Genomic DNA, 26,924 nt, shown 5'->3' on the forward strand with positions numbered 1-26,924 from the left:
TATATCTAGCTTCCACATATAAGATAAAACATATGACCCTTGACCTTCTGAGTTTAGTTTATTTCACTTAACATAATTGTCTCTAGTTCTATGCATTTCCCTGAAAATTACACAATTTTACTCTTCTTTTTTTTTTTTTAATTTTTTTTATTGGTTGTTCAAAACATTATAAAGCTCTTGACATATCATATTTCATACATTAGATTCAAGTTGGTTATGAACTCCCAATTTTACCCCAAATACAGATTGCAGAATCACATCGGTTACACATCCACATTTTTACATAATGCCCTATTAGTAACTGTTGTATTCTGCTACCTTTTCTATCCTCTACCATCCCCCCTCCCTCCCCTCCCATCTTCTCTCTCTACCCCATCTACTGTAATTCATTTCTCTCCTTGTTTATTTTCCCATTCCCCTCACAACCTCTTATATGTAATTTTGTATAACAATGAGGGTCTCCCTCCATTACCATGCAATTTCCCTTTTCTCTCCCTTTCCATCCCACCTCATGTATCTGTTTAATGTTAATCTTTTCTTCCTGCTCTTCCTCCCTGCTCTGTTCTTAGTTGCTCTCATTATATCAAAGAAGACATTTGGTATTTGTTTTTTAGGGATTGGCTAGCTTCACTAAGCATAATCTGCTCTAGTGCCATCCATTTCCCTGCAAATTCTATGATTTTGTCATTTTTTAGTGCTGCGTAATACTCCATGGTGTATAAATGCCACATTTTTTTTATCCATTCATCTATTGAAGGGCATCTGGGTTGGTTCCACAGTCTAGCAATTGTGAATTGTGCTGCTATGAACATCGATGTAGCAGTATCCCTGTAGTACGCTCTTTTAAGGTCTTCAGGGAAAAGTCCAAGAAGGGCAATAGCTGGGTCAAATGGTGGTTCCATTCCCAGCTTTCCCAGGAATCTCCATACTGCTTTCCAGATTGGCCGCACCAGTTTGCAGTCCCACCAGCAATGTACAAGAGTACCCTTTTCCCCACATCCTCTCCAGCACTTGTTGTTGTTTGACTTCATAATGGCTGCCAATCTTACTGGAGTGAGATGGTATCTTAGGGTGGTTTTGATTTGCATTTCTCTGACTGCTAGAGATGGTGAGCATTTTTTCATGTACTTGTTGATTGATTGTATGTCCTCCTGTGAGAAGTGTCTTCTTTATGACTGAATAAAATTCCAATGTATAACCATATTTTCTTTATCCATTCATCCATTGATGGAAACCTAGGGTGCGCTATAGTTTGGCTATTGTGAATTGTGCTGCTTAAACATGTGTATGTATCACTATAGTATGCTTAGAATGCTGACTTTAATTTGTTAGGACAAACACCAAGGGATGGTATAGCTGGGTGATATGGTGGTTCCTAGGCTCTCTAGTAACCTCCATACTGATTCCATAGTACTCATGGAATTATAAGCATGTGCCACCATGCCTGTCGAGTATTTATTATTGATATTCTTGATGGTCATAATTCTAACTGGAGTGAGATGAAATATTGTGTTTTCAATTTGCATTTCCTTAATTGCTAGAGATGTTGAACTTTTTTATGTATTTGTTGGTCATTTGTATTTCTTCTTTTGAGAAATATCTGCTTATTTCAGTTGCTCATTTATTGGTTGAATTATTTGGGATTTTGGTGGTTTTTTTAGTTCTTTAAATATTCTGGATATTAATCCTCTGTCAGAAGAGTAGCTAGCAAAGATTTTTTTTCCCATTCTGTAGATTCTCACAATTTTATTTCCTCTGATGTGCAGAAGCTTTTTAATTTGATGCCATCCCATTCATTAATTTTTGTTATTATTTCCTGAACTTTAGGAGTTCTGTTGAGGAAGTAGTTGCCTGCACCTATATGTTGGAGTGTCAATTCTATATTTTCTATGGCATAAAAATAAAACTATTTTTGGATGAAATACATCTGAGCTAGAATTCAAACAACTCTGTTCCAAGTGATTTGTCTTGGTCATGTTATATTCTCTAGCCTCAGTGTATTTCTCTGAAAAAAATAAAATATGCTTTACAAAGCTACCATGGGAGAAATTACATCTTTTAAACATCTAGGTGACTAATAGGAGGGGAAAGAGCATTTTTTAGGGCACATAAATTCTAACACAGAACTTTAAATTCTAATACAGAACTTTTCAGTAGCAACCTCCAAGTTTTGTGTCTCTAAAACTGCAGCGCATACCTTAAATAGTCTCTAGCTGTTAACCTTTTCCTTTTGAGTTATTTTCTCCTCCACATCATAGTTTGACTTCTTACTTTTCCCACAACACTTATAAAAATTCATCTAGTTACAAAAACTTCACTGACTGCTAATTTATTTTCCTACCTTACCTATGGTCTTGATAAACCCTTTCCCTAAACTTTTCTAAAATCTCCTACAGGAAGGTCAGAGAACTGGAAGTATTGAGCCTATTTAACTGACTTACCCCTGTGAAATTAAAAGGAGTGTTAATCTCACTCTAATTTTAGAAACAAAAATGAGGCGTAGGAAGGTCATCACAAGTTACAGATAAAAATGGCCACAAAGGAGAATAAGGTCTAGACAGTCTTTCATCATCATCCTTACACTATCAAATATCAGCCTAGGGTCAGTGTAGTATAACACTTGACCAAGATGGCTCCCAACATGCCTGTGAAATATAAATGTAGGGAAAGAGATGACAAGCAGTTCTGAATTTGGTAGGGGGATAACATGTCCTTGTATATTCATCATTTAGGTATTTTCAAGGCACACAATAAATGTAGTTGGTAAGGGCTATACATATGTGGTGCACTTAATATCACCTGCATTGTTCCAATTATTTTTTTAAATACTGAATAATATTCAACTTTATTGCTGGGTGCAAGTCAAAGTTTGGAGGCCTCAAAACACAGTGACCTGTTAATGATACAGATCTATAATCACAATAAAAATTCAAAACACAGCCAGACATACATATAAATTTGTAGCAATACTCATTTCATTTGAAACCACTCAGAAACAGATCCATCCTCCTCCAATCTGCTATTCCCTAATTCATCTTGTTTGCCTTAGTTTATGCTAAAGGTAAACATGTATTTAGCTTAGGAAAGGAAATGGAAAAAAAATAAAGGTGACCTAAACAATCTCTGCAGAGCAAGCCTTCTAATATGCAATCAGATAGCTTAGTCACATCACCCAAGTAAATCCAAATTACTCAAAATCTTTAAATAAATGATTCAGTCCCCAATCCTACCTATTTTTTAAAAAGAATACATCCAGAGATACCAATACCATCCACATAACTGAAAGAAATAAGATTCTCTTTTTATTGATAAAACTATGTGAATGGCTTTGTATTTATATTACTAACTTAAAATTTCAAACGTATCAAAACACAGGCCACCCAGGGCTAACACTAAAGCTCCCTGGGTTTTGTACCAGTGAGCACATGGCTTTAGTCCATGTTCAACACTTAATTAATAGATTCTTTTCAAAGATTGTATTCTGGATTTACCGTCTTCTCAGAGGCCGGCTGCTGCAGTTCATTAGCAGTCAACATCTGGCTGGAATGTTTTAAACTACTATTTTCCTTAGCTACAATATGGATGAAGTTTTTGTTATTTTAAGCAAACTTAAACAATGTCCTTGTATGGATTTCTAAAAATAATAATTAGTGACAGTGCAAATTGGTTTCTGATTTTTCTTATACCATGTAGTAAACTGCTATTAAAACATTCAAATTATACTCTAAATCTTTGGGTAATTGTTAAATTCTTTTTATTTTATAAAGTAGATGTTATATTTTATTTTATAATGTAGATATGTCCTTAGTTTTTAAGTACAAGGTCTCATTCTCAAAGTTAACAATATTTCACTTAAATGCAGCTGTATACAAAGAAAAAACATAGCCTTAAAGTTTCTCAAGAAATTGGCCATTATAAACTCAGGAAAGTGAAAACTTGAACTTATTTGGCACAGAACATTGAACATTCCATGTATTCTGCTTCTCAACCTCAGAGGGCCCCAGCACAGTATGGATTTCAACTTCAAAAAACTCCTTTGAAAAGAGTATCAACTCTTGTCTATACAACTAATTTGCCCTTGAAATTAAGTTAACCAAATCTGTTCAGGGACTTAAGCAACTAGAAACCCTCCCTAAGTTTTTAAAAGGAATTTCATGAAGCTGCATAAGAATTTCTAGGCCTCAGCTGACACATATTTCTAAGTCTGGCTCAGAGAACTATTATAACACAAACGTGGGTTCCCTCTGCCTGAAATGTCCCAGGGTCCCTCCCAGAGCTTTAAGTCAAGACACAGCCTTCTTTTCCTTTAAAATGTTCTTAGAACTTACTACTTACTTGAAATCTTCAGTTTAACTCCACCAAGGAGCCAATATTTTAGCCCTATTCCCCACTTACATATAAAATCCTTCACACTTTATATAAATTGTTGCCCAATTAATAATCTTATTAACATTTTACCATGCACATTTAAGTTCCAAAAAAACATTGACAATTTCTTTATTTTTATTCTTTCTTTAATATAGTTTCTTTCCTTGTCAGTATAGGGTACAATAGTATGGTACTCCTACGAGAAATAACTAGTATAAGTCACATCTTGCTATCTGTAGCTCAGAGCCCTCCAATGGCTATTACATTTAAAACAAAAGGCAAAGACTACAACATGGCCTCTGACCACCTCTCTCAGCTCACTTCCCACCACTGTGTCTCACTCCCTTTACCCCAGCACCCCAGTTACAGGGGCCTCTGCTATTCCTGGAACAGAAGGAACTTATTTTAACCTTAGGCTTTTGCACTTGCTATTTCCTCTGCCTCCCTTCTCGGCTCACTCCCTCAGGTCTCTGTTCAAATGTTCTCTCCTTGGATACCTCATTGTACTGCCACACTCAAGTGAAGGTTGTATACTCAATACATATTCTGGTTTATTCAGAATCACATGAATTGTGTTTTGGTAAATTGCTCAAGATATCTACACATGTACTGTCCCCTTACCCTACTGTTTCTGGCTGGTCATTCAACTTTCATCAACCAAGGTAATAAAGGGTTTCTCCTCCTTAGGCTTTACTATGGGAGATACAGTTCAACCCTATACTCTTCTATTATACTTCCCAGATCTCCCAAAGTGGGTCTTCTGAACATCATTTGCTCAGCCCACCATATCATTAATTCAATGTACACCCCACCTCATCCCAGCAGGGGAAGGAATTTGTTGATTGAAGCCAGCCTAACACACCTTAGTAACGAAGACTAGCTGTTAGCTGCAACCTGTTTCGCAGGTCAGCCAGCTACTTCCAAGATCCTTAGGAGGAACTTCTTCCTTCTTTCTTGGGTTTCAAGTACAACTCCAAGAACAGGTAAAAACTGAACAAAAGTCTAGAACAACCTGAATCCAGGGTTAACAAAATATACAAATACTTTGCAGAATACTCCAGCAACTAAAGTTTTCCTGACTTTTGATACTTAAATTTCAAAGAACATTCATATCATAGCAATAACTCTTTTTGAGAAAAAAAAATGTACATTCACATGCTGAATCTTCAATACAGCAGTGTTTAAAAAAAACAGTAGGCAGAGTACTGGGATACTAGGAGTCAACAGAAAAAACAGATATTACTAAGTAAAGTAACTGCTTGTTAACAAGCTTATTGTTTGATGTTCAAGAAAATTAGTGTGTTTTTCGTTCAACTTCTCTGTTACTTACATAGAGAAAATTTTATTGTGTGTTTTTAACATTGTAGGAAACTAGAGGTTTTGAGTTGAGGAACAATGTGTTATACTTTTTGCTATTTAAAATAACAGTAAGTTGGACTGGGGATGTGGCTCAAGCGGCAGCGCACTCGCCTGGCATGCATGTGGCCCAGGTTCGATCCTCAGCACCACATACAAACAAAGATGTTGTGTCCACCGAAAAACTAAAAAAAAAATAAATATTAAAAAATTCTCTCTCTCTCTCTCTTTAAAAAAAATAAATAAATAACAGTAAGTCTCTGCTTAATTATTTTATGCCGAGCATCTGGCTTTCAGAATGAACTACTGCCTTTAAATGGAAGATGCCTGTATTTTCTTGGAATTTTTCACCCCAAACCTATGAACAAGCTTCTCCCTAGTCCTTTCTGATTTGGTTATATTCCAACAGCTCATCTATTCCCAACCTCTAGTTTTGATTCATGAATCCCTTCTTCCCTCCTCATCTTCTAGTTCCCCTGACAGTGCTCATTCAGGATATCCACTGCCTCTTTTCATTCTGTTGATTTATCCTTTCTATCCTTTCTTTATTTTATTTTTTCCAAGGAGATAATATACATAATCTATAAGAATAGATGGAGCTAAAAGCCTTAAAACAACAATAAAAGCAGTCCCTAGTTCTGAACCTCTCATCCCTATCCCCAGTGTGATGCGCAGAGAGGCAAATATTTTCAACTTTTTGCTTTTGTTTCAAATTACCAAATAATCGAGTAAAACATTATTTCCTGGGATCCATTTTACACTTCATCTATTGCTTTCTTATTATGGTATGAGGATTTGAGCTATCTTAGAGCCACCCTCTCCCTACCAGTCCCAGCTTTCTAAACAAAGTGATGCCAAAAAATTTGTTTAAAACTTTATTCAGTGTGTTACTTATTGAAACTATTGTTCATAGATGAGCCAAACACTGGAAATTTATTGATTTTCTTTCTAGTACAAATGTTTTCTTATATTTAATAGTGGCTTATATACTTAGCATTATTTGTATATCTAGCTAAGCCTTCTCATACCCTATGATAGCTCTGTAAAAGCACCCTAATCCATTTCTCCACATGGTTGAATGTTTATTTATCAATTCTCTCTTTTTTAACTGATAAGATTTATCAGTTCCATTTCTTCCCCTCCCTCTTTTCATTTTAATCTGTGCTGTTTTCTAAACTGCTTGATGTTATGGGTATTGTGTTGGGATTTCCAGTGTTCGATAAATACCCATTTATTCTCTCCTGCATAGCATTTTCCATTTCCTTGTTTCAATATCATTTTCTTTCTTGGTTTTCTCTCTGATTATGGTAGATTATGTCCCTCACAACTTTCAGAATTTGCATGTTGAAAATGTTTTGTATATCCTCACATTTGATTTGTTCATTTAAACAGATATTCTAGGCTAAAATTCATTGATATTTTAAAGACATTACTCTGTTGCCTTCTTCCAAAGCTGTATCTGAGAAATTAATTTTCATTCCTGATCCATTGATTGTGATCTCTTTCCTTTCTTTTCTTTTGCCTTCTCAATAAACTTACGGTGTGTTTTCTATTAACACTTGAGTTTCCAAATTCAAAATTCCCAGAGGATATGCTTTGGTTTAGTCTTTTTCATTTATTATGCAAATATCCAATGGGCCCTTTCAATCTGAGGAGTCACATTTTCACTTTGGAGACATACTATTTTTAAAAAAAAAATAATAATTTTCTAATGGCTGTTTCATCTGTTTCTCCTTACTAACTGGAGATTTTCTGAGACTGATCCATAAAATCTGTTTTTCTCTCCTATTGTCCATCTCTTTTTTCCCTACTTTAACAGATCTTCCAATCCTTATGTTTTGGGTATCATATTTGTAATATCCAAAAGTGCCATCTCATTGTTCTTTTATTTTTTTAATTATACTTTTTTTGAGGATTTAACATTTCATTTTATCTCTATGAGGACATTTTGTCTTCTTTGAAGCATTCTTCTGCTCTCAGCATTGTCTGTTTCCTCTGAATTCCTGCTTTTTCTTTGTTTCTTCATTTTGTTCATTTGTTTAATTTTGGAAGATTTCTTCCAAAATCTGATTAATCTTTGCTGCCCTATCATATTTAAGAAGGACTCACTAAGGGGCTGGAGCTGGGGCTCATCGGTGGAGCATTTGCCTCACATGTGTGAGGCACTGGGTTCGATCCTCAACACCACATAAAAATAAATAAGTAAAATAAAGGTATTGTGTCCAACTACAACTAAAAAATAAATATTAAAAAAAAAGACTCACTAAACAGCTGATGTAGAAGCTTTGAAAAATGGGCTTCTAACGGGGATCACAGAGTAGCTGGAGAATTTTTATGGTGAGGGAAGGGGGTGGCAGTCACCAAATGTCAGTATCTAGACCAAATGTCAGGTTTTTCTATGGGATAGCTCCATTTCTTCTAAGAAGGATACTCTAACAATCCTGGTGGGATGTAGAGTGGTAAGACTGCCAGTGTGCTGGAGATAAACAGAGGAAGGAAATTCCTCTGTTCAGATGCGTCATGTCCTACAATCCCCTATGTATTGTCTTGCCTTTCTTAGTGTTCAGAGTTCCCAAGAGCAGAAGATCTCTGGGCATTTCTACAGAGATTCCTGCATATATAGAAGAAATGGTCCCAGGTAGGAAAGGACTTTGAGGGTCTACTAATCCTCAAAAAGACTTTCAAATAAAAACCACTCACCAAATTACCCTCCTTTCTTCCTACTCCTTCCAGAGAGCTGTGGGATGAGTCAGCTACTTCCATCTATATCTCCTTCCACAGGCACTTGGCTTTGACCTTTCTCCATCCTGCCAAGTCATGCACCATTCTTCCATCCACTTTCCATCTTTGTGGTTAAGGGCTATTTATGTCTCCTTGTTTTATCAAAGACAGAGTTTATACTCCCTTTTCTTTATTTTCCCTATTGCTTGCGGATGACTTTATAGAAAAAAAAAAAAAGATTGAATAAAAGACAGAAAGGAAGAATAAATAAGACTATTTTGCCATCTTGAAGCCAGAAATCTCTAGTCCTTTTTCGTAACTATTTTATCACCCCATTCTCTTTTCTACCAATATCATTCTGGTTCATAATTCTGGCTTCTGGATCACAGTGTGGCTAAACATTTTGTTAGGCTGATTTCAGACATGTGACAGTTTATTAATGAATTAACAATTTCCACATCTACTTATCATATCTCATGTGCAGTAGTTGCTATCTGCAACTAAATGAGGTCCACTCAATATAAAATAATTGAGAGGGCATTAGTCATCAATCTCCTGTAGGACTCAGTATACATGTCAAACACGCATATTATTCTGTTTGTTCCCCTGCCCCTCCATTCTTATACTTCTCTTTACCCCAGGAGGCTGACTTCTATGAACAACTCCTTCACCCATTTCCATTTATTGCCATTTCCATCCATGTCACTCTTTTTTCCCCTGCCTTGCTGGCAAAATGTAGAGAGAGATTATTCCGGAGCCTCAGCTCTTAAACTTTAATGGCTTCCAGCTTCACAAGGAAACCCTACCTAGTTGGTTCCCTTGATCTTTAATAAATAATTACTTTATTAAACTCTCTTCAGTTATACCCAATGTGCCATTTGTTTCCTGCTGGGACACTAACTGATACATCAATAAAAAAGAAGATTTGGGGCTGGGGTTGTGACTCAGTGATAGAGCGCTTGCCTAGCATGCACGAGGCACTGGGTTTGATCCTCAGCACCACATAAATGTAAAATAAAGATATTGTGTCCACCTAAAACTAAAAATAAAAGAAAGAAGATATTATACTAGTTCATCTCTAAAATTCCTTGAGTCCTTATGCTCTATGATTTTTACAATTCACATATACAATTGGCACTTAATTAAAGACTCTAAGAAAATTACAGGCTTCCTTTTGATCAAGATTCTGTCTCACTCCAGGATTTAAAAAAAAGAGCTCTCCATAAAATTATGCTCAGCCCATAGAAAATATTAGTATTGTTAGTACAACTTAAACTAGCAGGGAAAGCCAGGATATACATACCATTCCCTTTATGTTGTAGGCATTTTAGTTACAAATTCCAATAAAAATATATTTGCTATTTTTTGCTTGGAAAACAGAGACAGTCAGAATTAATTCCAAGAGTTCAAGTGTTTATTTATCTTTTTTTTTTCTTTTGCATTAGACATTCATATTATCAAGAGTCAGAAAAATGCAAAAAAAAAAATTAGTTTCACCAATTCTCCCATTAAAAAAGTGAATTCCTTAACTTCAAATCTCTCTCCAGATATCAAATTATCTCTTTCCATGAATAGCCAGGAATTTTTGATCCAACAAACTTTTCTACTTTCTTACCTCTCATAGACCCTTCAACCCATTCCTATCTTAAACTGTTCTTGCCATGGTTTTATTCAACTTCTTTGTTGCTATATTAAATGACTACTTCTCAGGCCTGTCTTGCTTAACCTCTTGACAGCAGTGGACAACATTGCCTTTCATTTCATGAAACATTCTCTTCCTTGTCTTTGCTGTTGGTTCACCCTTCTGGTTTTCCTACTTCTTAGATTTCTTCAGTGAACATCTCTTCTTCTGCCCATCTCTTACATGTTCATGCTTATTGGGGTTCTGTCCTAGCCTCCCTTATCCTTCCATCTATACTCCACCACTGGATGTTCTCATCCCCTCCAATGGCTTCAAAAGTCAATTATATATTTAATAGTTCTTAAATTGATCATCTCAGGTCCAGATCTCCCTTCCTCACCTTCAGAGTTTGTTTGTTTGTTTGTTTGTTTGTTTGTTTGTTTTTGCGGTTCTGTGGTTTTAACCCAGGGCCTTGAACATGTAGACAATGCTCTACCTTGGAGCTACATCCCCAGCACTCCACAGATTTGTTTTCATTAACTAAATACTTTAAAACTCCATTAGTATGCACAAAAGATTCCTCATACTCCATGTTTCAGCTTCCCCTCTAACCTAATTTCCATCTATATTCCTTATTCCAATGAATCACACCAAGTCAGAAACCTGAACCTAATCCTTGATTCTTTGCTTTCCCTATCCCCATACCCAGTGACCAAATCCTACTGATTCTGTCCAAGATATACCTTGATTCTATTATCCAATTCTCTCCATTCTCACTACCATTATCCCAGACCAAATCACCTCCCTACTGTTAATATTGTTAGCCTCAAATCCAGACTTTATAACATGGCTAGCATGATTTTTTAAAACATAGATGCAATTATGTTACCCTCTTCCTAAAACCCTGCAGTGGTTTCCTACTACTTTCAAGATGAAACCCTCAACATGGTTTACAAAGCCCAGTATCTTATCTCAAAACCAGTACCCAATTACCATATGCTCCAGCCATAATGAGTCCCTTTTAGTTCCTCCAACAAGCCATGAACATTCTTACTCTAGATAATTTACATTATTTTCCCTCAACCTAATAAATGTTTATCTAATGTTATCAGTGTTATACCATCAGTATTTCTTGACTAGCATCTACAATTCCTTGAATGCTTGATACCTTAGCTTTGATCCTGTTCTCTCTAGGTCTGGGTTAGATTTGCTTCCATAGCATGCTAATTATCCACTTATCACATTCTATTATAATTACCTATTTACTTGTCTTTTTTAGATAATTAGTATGATAAGGGTAAAGATTATGCCTATTACATCTCCAATGCTTTGAATGTTACATAATACAAAGTGGCCACTAAAAATGATTGAATAATGAACAAACCAACTATCAGATTAAAAGTTGTACCCAGGAAGGCATATTTTACATAGATACTTCCTTTCCCTCCCTTTCTCCTCATAAAACAAATACAAAGTAAGCTATCCTTTCCCCCAATAAACCATTACTTACAAAGGTATAATAATGGATATCTACACATAAAAATTGAATAGAATTCTGAATCTTTGCTTTCTCCTTCATTTCTCCTTGTGTGCCTATATATAAAATTTTCAAACTGAAAGTTTAAACATGCTTTAAAGAAACTAAGCTGTGGTTGACTTTCTCTTGATCTGCCTGATGCCCAATCTGTTCCCAAATCATCTGTAAACTTGATAGTTTATACATGGAATAAAAAGAACTTATAAGAACACTTTATTTGAACCAGAACACCAAGTGTTAATTAAAGCTGAGCACACCTGCTCTGAACTGAAAAGTCAGAGATTTATGTGAACTTATAAAGTTAAGGCTTTCTGACCTCTTGTAGGATTTATATTTCCTTTAAATAAGCATTTCCCCTTTGAAATGCAATTTTTTAAGTTTATTTCAGTGACTAACCTACTCACATAGACAAATACGCTGCTCACTTCCTTTATTACCTATTCTTTACCCTTTTTACCCACTGCTTGTCAAATATTTAATTTAAAGTTTTGGGTGAAAATAAGCAGGCCCAACCATGAGGACTAGAATTTCTTGTTCTAAATTAACTTGTTAATGAGGTAACCTTTAAAAAAAAAATCCTTGCATTCAAAAACCATATTTAATCAAGAGTATTTTAATACAGTAATTCATAGACCTGTTCACTCAGTTTGGAAAATATCAGTTACCTTATAGTGTTTCATCACAGGCAAGACTTCTTAGGCTGCAGTGTTTATCCACATATGTAGTCCTTTCAAGTAAGACAAAAGTTTTTCAATCAAGGAAGACATGCTGATTTTGAGATTTGGATGCTAATGCCATAAAAGAGGATTCTGTGAGGTTTACTATGAAAGGCAGTTACCTTAGATAGGTTCATTCCCAGCACTGTAAGTGTCACTAAGCCAGCACAACAGACCAAAGCACTAGAGCTGGAGAGGCCAGAACTTGGTGGGATATTTCCATCTACCAGGCAGTTCATTCCAGTCAGGTTACTAAGACCAAAGTGTTCCTAGAAATATAAGGAAAAATAGCAATAGTAGTTTCATAGTTGAATTCAATGAGTATCAAAATCTTCTTTCAAAAGTTTACCAATAAGGGCTGGGGCTGGGACTCAGTGGTAGAGTCCTCGCCTAGCATGCAGGAGGCACTGGGTTCGATCCTCAGCACCACATAGAAATAAAATAAAGATATTGTGTGTTCACCTAAAACTAAAAATTAAATATTTTTTTAAAAGTTTATCAACAAATTTACTATCACATTTGTAGAAACTAGTTATATGATTCAAAGTAGTGGAGACGACACATGATAATTTGATTTAATGGCTCTTGCCCTTAGACTAAGGTCATCTGAAGATTATTTTTTCCTTTTTTCATCAAAAAGCTACTGATTCATTTCCTGAAATTGCCATGAATGTTCTTTTTCTTGACTACTGATTTGAACAAATATGGAAAAAATACAAAAAGTAGTTATAATTAAGCTTACCAAAAACAAGAAATACACAATCATTAGCACACATCATCAGCACTGTTATTATAAACATGCCTACACAGTGGCATGTTTCCATAGAGTATCTTGCTTCGAAAGCCATCTGAAGAAAAAGAGCTCCAAACTTTCTCAGTACTATCTTACTTATTTAAAAAAAAAAAAAAAAAAAACCTAAGCACCAGCAAATTCAGAGACTTTTCCAAGATCACACATGGAGTAGGGCCCAGGTCTCTGATTCCCAGTTGAGAACTTCTCTCCCACAGTTAGAAACCTAGGCCAGCATACTGTCACCGTGATTTAATATAAGTCAGCTATATGAGGAAATCCAGATCTTTTAGTAGAGTTTATAGATACAATCTAGCCATATGGTAGCTATAAAGACAGTCAAATTATAATTCAACCACAAATGAGAATGCAGACTCCAAATGAGGCAGGAAAACTGTTTCTACAAATTAGACTCTGACTTAAAAGGTGGAAAGTTCTGGGGCTGGGGTTGTGGCTCATCTAGCACGTATGAGGCCCTGGGTTCGATCCTCAGCACCACATAAAAATAAATAAATAAAATAAAGGTATAAAATAAATAAATAAGGGTGGAAAGTTCTAACATACTTACAGGAATATCTAAGACTAGGACACTTTGGATGATATCGCAACCTTTGTGGAATAGGATTAAAAATAAATTTAAGGTTACCTCCTCCTTAAGAAAAAGTACCATCATCTTCACAAATTACTCAAACAACTCAAGACCAAAGAATGAAATACTATTATATTGCCTAATTATGCATTTCATCAGACATATTATTCTAGGGAGAAATTTCAATAAACTAGTTAGAATAACCAAAGTAACAACAAAACTCTGCAAATAAAAGAGTTTTTCTTCTTAATTTTTTTGTCCTTTTTTCTTAGTTGGCAAAACTCATGCACCACAAAAGAAGAGATTCACTTGGATGTACTTCTCTTCTTGATTTCAAGTCATCTAAAAATTTCCTTCCAGAAATACAAACAAATTATAAACTGAAACACTGCTGTTGCCAATGCCCTTTCATACCAAACATCAGACAGCTTGTTTTAAAAAAGTAATCCTTGGAAAATACTATATATTTAACTATAAACTGATCCACAGGGTGTCTTGAATGTGAATCATACTTACAAACTTATCACGCAATGTTTAAATTAAAATGTACAACAGATTCAAAAACGCACATGAGTTGTGCCAAATTCTGTAATAGCTCTATCCCAAAAGGATAACATGTTCAATTTCATATAAACAGATTATCCTCTGGAACTTTCTAGTATTAAGATTTCTGAACAGGCTAACATTTAAATTGCTCTTCTGCCAAAAGTTCATTGTACAAACCTGCTTTTCTACACATAAGTTGTCAAACCAAAGAGGCAGGCTTTAAACCCTAGAAGGCTCAAAAGCAACACAAAACAACACTCATTATTTAGGCCTCTTTATCCATCTGCTACAAAAAAAATCATGTTGTTATAAGAAGATCTTATTGCATTTGCCAGGCAAACACTTCCAAATTCCCACTAATGTATAGGATAAACCAGATGATTTTAAGATTAAAACCCACCAATAATTTCTCCCATAATTTATGACCTTGTGTCTGGGAGAGAGACACATACACAAAAAAGAAGTGAATATGGTAACTCTAAGACCAGAATTAGAGTATAGGACTACACATCAGATAAAATTTTGATGCATTTCTGTAATGACAGGTCATTAAGTTCTAGGCTACTCCTGACAAAGTTTCAGAAAGGACCAGCAGGCAGTTAGGAACACAAGGTCTCTAAAATCTAGGTTAGCTTGTTTATTACTGACTCACTTCTTAATATCATTGACCTATGATTCTAAACAAGAGTCACTACATCTAAAACACATACTGAAATATGAAAGTCGTTCTAAAAACAGCAAATATTGATTTTTCTGTTTGTCTTCATACTTTTTTAATTATAAGAGAAAATAGAGATATCATTCATAGTTTTTTAATTATGAGAGAAAATGGAGATATACATTTTCCTGTTCTCGCACATGGCATTAGAGATTTTCAAGGTAATTATTTAATGTTTCTAGGACACTACTTGTACAAATACATTTCACTACATCTTTTTTTTAACCCTACCTGGAGTCGCAATAATAATACTAGTTACCATTTAATGAAGTCCTACAGGCATCAAGAACTCTGTCATCCTTGTAACAACTCTTTTGGGATAGCAGTGACATCATTTTACAAGTAAATCTGAGACTTAGGTTAAATTAATATAGCTGGATAGAGCCCAGATTGAAATCTGGGGCTGTCCAACCCTAAATCCTTACAATATACTTCTATATATCCAAAGAAAAAACTATAAAAAATTTATTAGAATATATCCTTAACAGAAAACATGACTTAAAAACACAATTTAAAGATTTAACCAGACAGATGTTGTCAGATGCACCTGATTTATGAATAGCCAAATATATGAAAGCCCAATGCTGCCCTCTGTGAATACAACCCAGAAACAGTCATATCTTCCTGCCTTTTGAAACATAAGTTAGCAAAAATAGAAGAGAAACCTCAGTTAGTATCGAGAGGAGACCAAAATGATACAGTAAATAAAATAAATGTGACATAATATACCCAATAATCTCAACTGCTAGCATTACCTTATGAACCAATTTACCTGAATTCCTTTAAATCCACATAGGAAATAGTTGTGCCACAAAGGATTTGTTCGGTCAATCTGAATGTTATTCGCACTAGTACTAAAGTCCCTGCAAAAACAAAAGCTACCATTAATTTAAACCTGAGGCCTTAAACTGCGAAATCAATGGCAGACTACTGCCATCTTGTGCTAAGAGAGTGATACTGACATCTCCTTTTCCCTTTACTTTCAATATATGTACTTCAGTCTACTCCAAAACAATGAACATCTCCAGCTGCTAAAAGTTAAGAGAGGAAGTTGTAGTAGCCTTAATGACTAAACTGCCTTTAACTGACCTCTTTTATTTCCTGAAACAGAGAGGAACCAATATATTTTAGTATAATCTACAACCATTTTCTCTTTCATGTTAGTCCTTGTTAAGTTGGTGTAAACCACATGAATGCTTTATCCTCTGGGCCTGCAGTTTGGCAGACCCCCAACTGAAACAGGAGTACTCAAAGCCCTCTTTCCCCACACTCTCTGCCACCCATCCTATTTGACCATCTGTGGAATTTAAGAAAAAGAAATAACAAGCAAAACAAATAATTATTCTAATGGATCATAACACACTGGGGGGTAAGATTCTATGAGTCTATACTAATATAAATTAACGAATAAATAGCTAAATGAAAGAGAAAACTCTTTTTTGTATCAAAATGCCAACAAATAAATGTAGAAGAAATTACAGAAATAAAAAAATCACTTTATGCTGAATTCTATGATAATTGTTTCAGGAAAAAATCATCAATAGATGTTAAAATTACAGAGTAAAAATCTAATGATGGGGCTGGGGTTGTGGCTCAGTGGTAGAGCGCTCGCCTAGCACGTGCGAGGCCCTGGGTTCAATCCTCAGCACCACATAAAAATAAATAAATAAAATAAAGATATTGTGTCCAGCGATAACTAAAAAATAAATATTTTTTTAAAAAATCTAATGAGAAAAAGATATTTACATAGTCTAAATGCATCTCCACCAAATATTTTTAATTAAAAAAATAATAACTTTATGGTAAAAAATATCTGGCAGACATCACCTTAACCAAATATTCAAAATTAACATCACCAATAAAAGGATATCGTGTGCTTCCTTGATATAATGCATTGAGGATATATCCCTGGATATGTGTTCAGTCTTCTTAGTCACTATTTTGTGACTTCTGTGAAGAAAACTTGAAATGAAAGACAAATAAATAGACAGTCAAAGAATAAAATATAGGAATGTTGCAAGGATCAGTAGAAAAGAGGAAAGCAAGGCAAGATCCCCCATGTTGAATCAATGTTTTCCATATAATTTACTAAATATCTACTATGTGCCAGTCTTTTAAATCAATACCTTCCATGCATTTCTTAACTCAGTAACATGAATACATCATCTCTACCAAAAAAATAGTGACTGATCACTTAAGTGCGCAAGATATGCAGAGGAATATAAAGGTAAAAGGCAGAGGACTTGTCTTAAGAATTTGTAATGTAGCCAGGATGCCATGAATACAAACCACTACCAGACAGTACAGTTATGTGATAATGTGTAATATGAAGTGGGATATGAGGCTGAAAGGGTATTATTTCTATAGTCCAGCAGTGGACAAAGAGGAAAGGCCTTTCAGGAGGCTCAGAAAAGTTTAGTGACTTTCCAAGGACACAGTCTGACTTCAGCTCACAAACATTTCATTCTGTTATTACCCATGGAAGTCAACAAAGGGTTACAGAATTTGGAAGCAGATAAAATTTATGTTAGCAAATCTGATGGGCTGTGTTCCTAGTTAAGAGAGGATCTTGAAAGTCATAAAGAAAAGAAAATGTGTATATTCGGAAAAGTGGAAGAAAACTGTAAAGAGGTAGAAAGCTAGATAAGCAACATTAAGGAAAAAGTTGAATAGTTCAAATTCCTACAGAATTAAAGGTATAGGCTGTCTGTCATAGGGGGGAAAAAACGCTCTTTAATTAGCTAATTAATTATTGCTTTTTCCAGTATCCTTGTCTGGCCTTTCTGCTTAGTCATTTCCTACATTTCAAACCCGGTCACTCATTTTCCCAGCAACCTCACTCCTGTATTCTATCATCTGTATGTTTTCTCTATTCCTGCCCCCATGTTGTAGAATTCTGAGAATAAAGTTCCTGAAAATGAGCATAAATGATTCACTACATTGATACTTTCCACTTATATATTTTACTCATTCATTCACTTGTTCTTCCAACATTTTCCTAGTGTCTATCCTGTTTGTATGACTGGTATAGGGCTAGAAAATGTACAATAATAATAGCATCAAGAATGTGAAATATTTAGAAATTTGACAAAAGATGTAAAAGAAATGTATCCTGAAAATGACAAAATATTTCTAAGAGAAACTGAAGACCTAAATAAAAGGGGAGAAAGATTCATGGACTGAAAGATTCAAAATTACTAAGAGCCAATTCTCTCCCAAATTATATATTCAGTATAACTCTAATCGTAATCTTGGCATGCTTTCTCATAGAAATTGAATAGCTAATTCTAAAATTACTAGGCAAAGACTTAGAATAACCAAATCACTTTGAAAAAGACAACATTAGGAGACTTATACCACTTGATTTCAGGATGTGTTATAATGCTATAGTTATCAGACAGTATGTTAATGAAATAAAAATAGGTCAATGGGATAGAATAGAATACAGAAATAGACTCTCACATTGGTCTATTTGTCTATCTTTATGCCAATAAGTGATGGGAAATAACTGGATTGCTATATGCACAAAAACAAATCACAACATTTATCTCATAGTACATACATAAATGAGCTAAAAATGGATCATATACCTAAATGTAAGAGCTAAATCTAGAAATCTTTTAGAAAAAAACATAGGGAAATCTTTAAATGATCTTGGATTTTGCAAAGAGTTCTTTAGTACAGTTAAAAAATATAAATTATAAAAGAAATCATAGGATTTCATCAAAATTTTTCTTTTCTCCTCACTAGTAATTATAATGTACAATTAAAAAGTTAACTAAAATAAAATCTTTCTTTCCTCAAAAGACATGGTAAAGAAAGTGAAAATTTAAGTCATATACCAGATGAAAATATTTGCAAAACATGTCTGACAAGGACTTATACTACACAAGAAACTCTTACTGGGTCAATAATAATATAAGACTAAAAAAAAAAACTAAAAATGGGCAAAGATTTACATAAATCCTTCAACAATGAACATATCTATTGCTATGGTTTAAATATGTGTACCCCAAAACTCCTGTGTAAGACAATGCAAGAAGGTTTAGAAGTGAAATGATTAGGTTATGAGAGCTATATATTGGGTTATAATCCCTGATAGGGATTAACTGAGTGGTAAATGTAGAAAGGTAGGATGTGGCTAGAAAAGTGTGTCCCTGGGGGGCATCCATTTGTGATACAGAGCTCTCTCTGCTTCCTGGCCATGTCCTGAGCCACTTTCCTCTACCATACTCTTCTATTATGATGTTCTGCATCACCAAGAGCTCTGAGGAATAGAGTAGGCAATCTATGGACTGAGAGCTATGAAACCATGAGCCCCCAAGTAAACTTTTATTCCTTAAAATTGTTTTTGTCAAGTCTTTTGGTCCCAGTAATGAAACAGCTAGAAGAGAAATTGGTACCAGGAGTGGGGTCACTGCTGCAACTAACCTGACCATGTGGTTTAGAATCTTTTACAGCTTTTTAGAATTCATGGGAGGAATTTTGGAAAGTTAGCGATGCAAGCTGGAAAAGCATTAAAATGTTGTAGTGGGCCTTAATTGGGCAACTCTGATGGGAGTTTAGAAGACCAGAATTGAGTATGAACAGCAAAGATTGGGGTCATGAGGTTTCAGAGAAGGAGAACTCAATTGGAAATTAAATAGAGACCATTAGTGTTAAATTCTGGCTAAGAAGCTGTCTGCATTTTGCTTGTGTCCTGAGAATTTCTGCGAGGCTGATTTTTAAAGTGAGGGACTGCTTAATTTGGCAGAAGGAATTTCTAAGCAGCATAGTATTCAGGTGGTGCCATGGATATTGCTGGTGGCTTTTAGCAAAGTTAATTGTGATAAACAGATGCATAAAGATTGAAAAACTTGCATTTGACCAGAAAACTGTAGGTAAAACCAGGGCTAAGGAATGTGTGGTTGTTAAAGACATTACAGCCATTAAAGAAACACTACAGACTTTGACCATTAACAAAAAGAAAGATGGATTGTGGGCTCTCAGGAACTGGCAAGACCACACCCATCTCAGGCTCAAGGGTGTAAAAGTTAAAGTTTCTTTGAGCAGAGATCAGTGGGGCAACCTGCTTGCACAGGACAGCCTAGAAAGTTGTTTCACCATGCTCAGCCACACAGGCACTCGGAAGCTGCTAAGCATGGTCACTGGAGGCTTGGCTACTGCTCAAGATAGTGGCAGACATTGGCAGCAACCACATGGTGCTGGTTTGGCAGGATTGCAGGATGCCAAAGATAGAGGGTCACAGAAGCTTCCACCAAGATTTCAAAGGAGAAGGACTGGGAGGCCAGGCAAAGTGTAGTAGAGTTGGAGTCCCAGAAGGCAGCCTCTGAGAAGGCAATGCAGGAAGATGTGAGGAGGAAGTTAAAGTTGCAGTGGAGACCCCGAAGAATAAAAATTGCCAGTAACATGGGACTTTTGCCAAGGAAAGCTGCAGGAATTGGGCTGAGACAAGCCAATGTGGACTGCAACCAGCAAAGCCATAGAAGCACAGCTACACAAGCCCTTTGGAGATAACATCAGGATACTGTGTGCTATAGATGCTGGACATAAAGCTACAAGACTTCCTTGCCCAGCTGGATTTTGGCCTTGTTTTGGTTCTATACCAGTATTAATGGAAATGCTTACTATGTGTCTTTATATAATCAATACATGTAACTTGCTTTTAAGTTTTACAAGAGCTCCTGCTGAGAGTTTGCCTTGAGTCTCTGAACAGACTTTGGAATTGAACTTTTGAGCAATACTCAAATGGTTGAAACTATGAGGACTCTTGGAAATGGACTAAATGTATTTCACATTGAGCATGAAGTTTTGGGAGCCAGGGGCAGAATGTTATGGTTTAGATAACAGGTGTACCCAAAAGTTCATGTGTGAGACAATGCAAGAAGTTTTGAGGTAAAATGATTGGGTTATGAGAGCCTTAACCCAATCAGTGAATTACTCCCCTTATAGGGATTAACTAAGTGGTAACTGTAGGCTGGTAGGGCATGGCTGGAGGAAGTGTATAATAGGGGGCATGCCTTTGTGGTATACATATGAGCTTAGTCTATTCTCTGCTTCCTGGTGTGATGTCTTGAGCTGTTTCACTCCACCATACTCTTCCACCATGATGTTCTGCCTCACCTTGAGCCCTGAAGAATGGAGCTATCTATGGACTGAAATCTCTGAAACAGCGAGCCCCCAGATAAACTTTTCCTCCTCTAAAATTATTCTTATTGGGGTTTTTTTAGTTACAGCAGCAAAAAAGCTGATTAAACCATCCATATGGCAAATAAGCACAAGAAAAGATTTTGACATCACTAGTTAGATTAAATTAAAATTTAAAAACACAGTGATACTACCACACATTTAGAAGCATGGTTAAAATTTCAATGGGAGGGAGAGCCCACTCACCCTATGCCACCACAGGCCATATTTCCGGAGGGAGATCCCGCCCACCCTGTGCCACCACAGCCTGGATATCTGGAGGGAGAGACACCCCCGGCCTGCGCAGAGAGCCACCCTGCACTGAGGTTCCTTATTCACCAAAGCGTGGCTCCCCAGCCAATATCAGGAGACAAATAGACTTGAGGCTGCCACCGCCATGAAACTGGGATAGCACTGCTTCTATCAAGGGACAACAATAAGGACCTGGTAAGACGTCACCAAATTCCCTATGGGCCTGGCTGCACCAGAGGTTTGTCTACCAGGGGTGCTAATAGTTATCCTGTTGCTGAGATAACAAGGAGTCTTGCAAGGTGTTGCCTATCTCTTGTTGCCCCACTAACAGCCAACTTCTTATGATTACCCTCTCACTAGTCATATAATCTAATACCTCCATATTCTCACATCCTACCTCATAAACATCTCAGCCAACCCCCCAATCCCCACTTTCACCATCAGAAACTGTAAACCATTATGCAAACCTATTGACTATATGGTAGAAGATAACCAAACTCATCATTTCTGATTATAGTGACAAAACTATTAATGTAAAAATAGAAGCTAACTGATATATGACTGCACTTTTGGTACATTGAGTGCTGTAATATTGTTCTCTCCCTTAAAAGCAAGGTATTGGTAAACTGTAGGGATACTATAATAAGGCAGAAGCTGTAATACTGCAGATCTACATTGCAAGAGAGGAAAACACATAGATATCATGAAAAAACAAGGGAGGAAAGTGCCCCAAACAAACCAAGATACTACAATAATAGAATCCATAGATAGTGCAATAGGTAAAATGTCAGAGAAGGAATTCAAAATATACATAACTAAAATGATTTGGGAATTAAAGAATGAACTTTAAATTAAAGAACTGAGCAGATACAGGCAAAAATTGATCACTCCAACAAAGAGATAAGAGAACAAATTCAGGCAACCATTGATCACACCAACAAAGAGATAAGAGAGCAAATACAGGTTGCAAGAGATTACTTCAAGAAAGAGATAGAGATATTTAAAGAGAGAGAGAGAGAGAGAGAGAGAGAAATCCTGGAAATGATAGAAACAATAAAAGAACTCAATAGCTAGTATCACCAACAGACTAGATCACTTAGAAGACAGGACCACAGACAATAAAGACAAAATATACAATCTTGAAAATAAAGTTGACCTCACAGTGAAGATGGTAAGAAACCATGAACAGAACATCTAAGAATTATGGAATACCATCAAAAGACCAGATTTAAGATTTATTGGGATAGAGGAAATTTCAAAGATTCAAATCAAAGAAATGCACAATCTCTTCGATGAGATAATATCAGAAAATTTCCCAAGCATGAAGAATAAATTGGAAAATCAAATACAAGAGACCTAAAGAATATTGAATGTACAAAATTACAACAGATCTACACCAAGACACATTATAATGAAAACGCCTAGCTTACAGAATAAGGATAGAATTTTAAAGGCCACAAGAGAGAAAAACCAGATTACCTATAAGGAAAGACCAATTCGGATCTCAGCAGATTTTTCAACTCAGACTCTCAAAGCCAGAAGACCCTGGAACAAGATATACAAAGCTCTAAAAATTTACGGATGCCCACCGAGAATCTTATATCCAGCAAACTTAAGCTTCAAATTTGATGATGAAATAAAAACATTCCATGATAAACAAAAGCTAAAAGAATTTATAGCAAGAAAGCCTGCACTACAGAACATTCTTGGCAAAATATTCCACAAGGAGGAAATGAAAAACAACAATGAAAATCTGCCAAGGGAAGAACAACAATAAAGGAAAAGCCAAACAAAGGAGAAACCAAGTAAAGCTAAATACCAAAATTAAACAAAAATGACTGGTAATACAAATCATGTCTCAATAATAACCCTAAATGTTAATGGCCTAAACTCACCAATCAAAAGACATAGGCTGGTATATTGGATTTTTAAAAAAAAAAAAAAAAAAGACCCAACAATATGCTGCCTTCAAGAGACTAATCTCATAGGAAAAGACCTCCACAGACAAAAGGTGAAAGGTTGGGATAAAATATACCATTCACATGGTCTACGTAAGCAAGCAGAGGTTTCCATCCTCATACCAAATAAAGTAGACTTCAAGCCAAAGTTAATCAAAAGGGATAAAGATGGACATTTCATACTGCTTAAGGGAACCATACATTAATAAGACGTAACAGTTATAAATATAAATGCCCCAAACAATGGAGTATTTACGTTCATCAATCAAATTTTTCTCAAGTTCAAGAGTCAAACAGACCACAACACAATAATTCTGGGTGACTTCAACACACCTCTTTCACCACTGGATAGATCATCCAAACAAAAGCTAAACAAAGAAACTAAGCAAATCTCAGTAAATACAAAAAAGTAGAGATACTACCCTGCATTCTTTCAGACCATAATGGAATAAAATTTGAAATCAATGATAAAATAAAAAATAAAACTACTCCAACATCTGGAAACTAAATAATATAATATTAAATGAACAATAGATTGCAAAAGACCTAAAAAAACAGATTAAAAACTTCTTAGAGGTAAATGAGAACACTGATACAACATATTAAAATCTCTGGGACACTACAAAGGCAGTTCTAAGACGTAAGTTCATCGCATGGAGTTCATTCCTTTAAAGAAGAAAAAGTCAACAAATAAATGACCTAACATTACATTTTAAAGCCCTAGGAAAAAAAGAACAAATCAATCCCAAAAGCAGTAAGAGACAGGAAATACTTAAAATCAGAGCTGAAGTCAATGAAATTGAAACAAAAGAAACAATTCATAAAATTGACCAAACAAAAAGTTAGTTCTTTGAAAAAAATAAATAAAATTGATAAACCATTAGCCATGCTAATGAAGAGAAGAAGAGAGAAAACTCAAATTACTAACATCCATGATAAAAAAGGAAATATTATGATGGACACTACAGAAATAGAGAAGATAATTAGAAATTGTTTTGAAAAATTGTACTCCAATAAAATAGAAAATATCGAAGGCATCGATAAATTTCTATAGGCATATGATATGCCCAATCTAAATCAGGATGATACACACAATTTAAGCAGATCAATTTCAAGCAAGGAAATAGAAGATGCCATCAGAAGCCTATCAACTAAGAAAAGTCTAGGACTGGATGGATATACAACTGAGTTCTATAAGATCTTTAAAGAAGAACTAACACCAATACTTCTCAAACTATTTCATGAAATAGAGAAAGAAGGAACACTTCCAAACACATTCTATGAGACCAATATCACCCTGAGTCCAAAATCAAACAAAGACATATCAAAGAAAGAAAACTTCAGACCAACATCTCTAATGAAAATAGATGCAAAAATTCTCAATAAAATTCTGGCAAATCAAATATAAAAACATATCAAAAAGATAGTGCACCATGATCAAGTAGGGTTCATCCCAGGGATGCAACGTTGGTTCATCATACAGAAATCAATAAATGTAATTCATCACACCAATAAATTCAAAGATAAAAATCATATGATCATCTCAATAGATGCTGAGAAAGCATTTGATAAAATACAGCATCCCTTCATGTTCAAAATGCTAGAAAAACTAGGGATAACAGGAACATACCTCAACATTGTAAAGTCTATCTACGCTAAGCCCCAGGCCAACATCATTCTAAATGGAGAAAAATTGAAAGCATTCCCTCGAAAAACTGGAACAAGACAGGGATGCCGTCTTTCACCACTTCTATTCAACATAGTTCTTAAAACTCTAGTCAGAGCAATCAGACAGATGAAAGAAATTAAAGGGATATGGATAGGAAAAGAAGAACTCAAATTATCACTATTTGCCAACTATATGATTCTATACCTAGAAGATCCAAAACATCCCACCAGAAATCTCTTAGAACTAATAAACGAATTCAGCAAAGTAGCTGGATATAAAATCAACACCCATAAATCAAAGGCATTTCTGTATATCAGTGATAAATCCACTAAAAAAGAAACTAAAAAAAAAAACTACACCATTTACAATATTAGGAATATTATGGAATAAATTTTAACAAAAGAGGTGAAAGACCTCTACAATGCAAACTACAACACGCTGAAGAAAGAAATTAAAGAAGACCTTAGAAGATGGAAAGATCTGCCTTGTTCTTGAATAGGCAGAATTAATATTGTCAAAATGACCATACTAACAAAACCACTATACAGATTTAATGAAATCCCAGTCAAAATCCCAATGATATTCCTTATAGAAATAGAAAAAGCAGTCATAAAATTCATCTGGAAAAAAATAAAAGACCCAGAATAGTCAAAGCAATCCTTAGCAAGAAGAATGAAGCTGGTGGCATTACTATACCAGGCGTTAAACTACACTACAGAGTAACAGAAACAAAAATAGCATGGTATTGGCACCAAAATAGACTTTTAGACCAATGGTACAGAATAGAGGACACAGAGTCTAACCCACATAACTGCAGTTATCTTATATTAGACAAAGGTGCCAAAAACGTACATTGGAGAAAAAAATAGCCTCTTCAACAAATGGTGGAAAACTGGAAATCCACATGTGACAGAATGAAATTAAACCTCTATCACTCACCATGCACAAAACTCAAAGTGGATCAAGGACCTAGGAATTAAACCAGAGACTTTGCGCCTAATGGAAGAAAAAGTAGGCCCAAATCTCTATCAAGTCGGATTAGGTCCCAACTTTCTTAATAAGGTTCTTATAACTTAAGAATTAAAACCAAGATCAATAAATGGGATGGATTCAAACTAAAAAGCTTCTTCTCAGCAAAAGAAACAATCAGTGAGGTGAAGAGAGCGCCTACAGAATGTGAGCAAATCTTTACCACTTGCACATCAGATAGAGTACTAATCTCTAGGATATATTAAGCACTCAAAAATCTTAACACCATAAAACCAAATAACCCAATCAATCAACATATGAAAAAATGTTCAACATCTCTAGCAATTAGAGAAATGCAAATCAAAACTAATATAAGATTTCATCTCACTCCAGTCAAAATGGCAACTATTAAGAACACAACAAGGGCAGAGCAGGCCCAGCGGCCCGCCGGCATGGTAGACACATCACCCCAATTGGAGGAGGGGCAGAGCAGAGCCGCCGCCCGCGCCTGCAAGGTAGGCAGGCCTGCGACCGACCGGCAGAACAGGCCCAAGGGCCCGCCGGCGTGGTAGACATGTCACCCCAATTGAAGGAGGGGCAGAGCAGAGCCGCTGCCTGCGCCTGCAAGGTAGGCAGACCTGGGATCGACTGGCAGAACAGGACCAGCGGCCCACCGGCATGGTAGACACTTCACCCCAATTGGAGGAAGGGCCCAGCTGCCGCCCCCAAGGTAGGCAGAACGCACATCCCGGAGAAGGGGCCCAGCAGCCAGCCGGCCTAGTTGAAAGATCACCCCAATTGGAGGAGGGGCAGAGCCGCTGCCCGCGCCTGCAAGGTAGGCAAACCTGCAACCTGGAGAACAGACCCAGCGGCCCACCAGTGTGGTAGACAGATCACCCCAATTGGAGGAGGAGCACAGCCGCCGCCC

General features: G+C 35.9%; 1 protein-coding gene across 3 annotated transcripts in view; it reads right to left on the reverse strand.

Moving 5' to 3' along the window:
* Positions 1–26,924, reverse strand: part of Galk2 (galactokinase 2) — a 101,840-nt gene that overhangs the window by 43,899 nt on the left and 31,017 nt on the right. For 2 of the 3 annotated variants that reach the window (XM_048793167.1, XM_015480096.2), the window contains exons 4-5: positions 15,735–15,825; positions 12,442–12,588 (exon numbers count right to left, since the gene is read on the reverse strand). In XM_048793167.1, coding sequence (XP_048649124.1) covers positions 12,442–12,588; positions 15,735–15,825 — 238 coding nt within the window. The remainder of the gene's footprint in view (positions 1–12,441; positions 12,589–15,734; positions 15,826–26,924) is intronic. The other variant, XM_048793168.1, reaches the window with a different exon arrangement.

Source organism: Marmota marmota, unplaced genomic scaffold (genome assembly GCF_001458135.2).
Source record: "Marmota marmota marmota unplaced genomic scaffold, marMar, whole genome shotgun sequence".
NCBI lineage: Eukaryota > Metazoa > Chordata > Mammalia > Rodentia > Sciuridae > Marmota > Marmota marmota.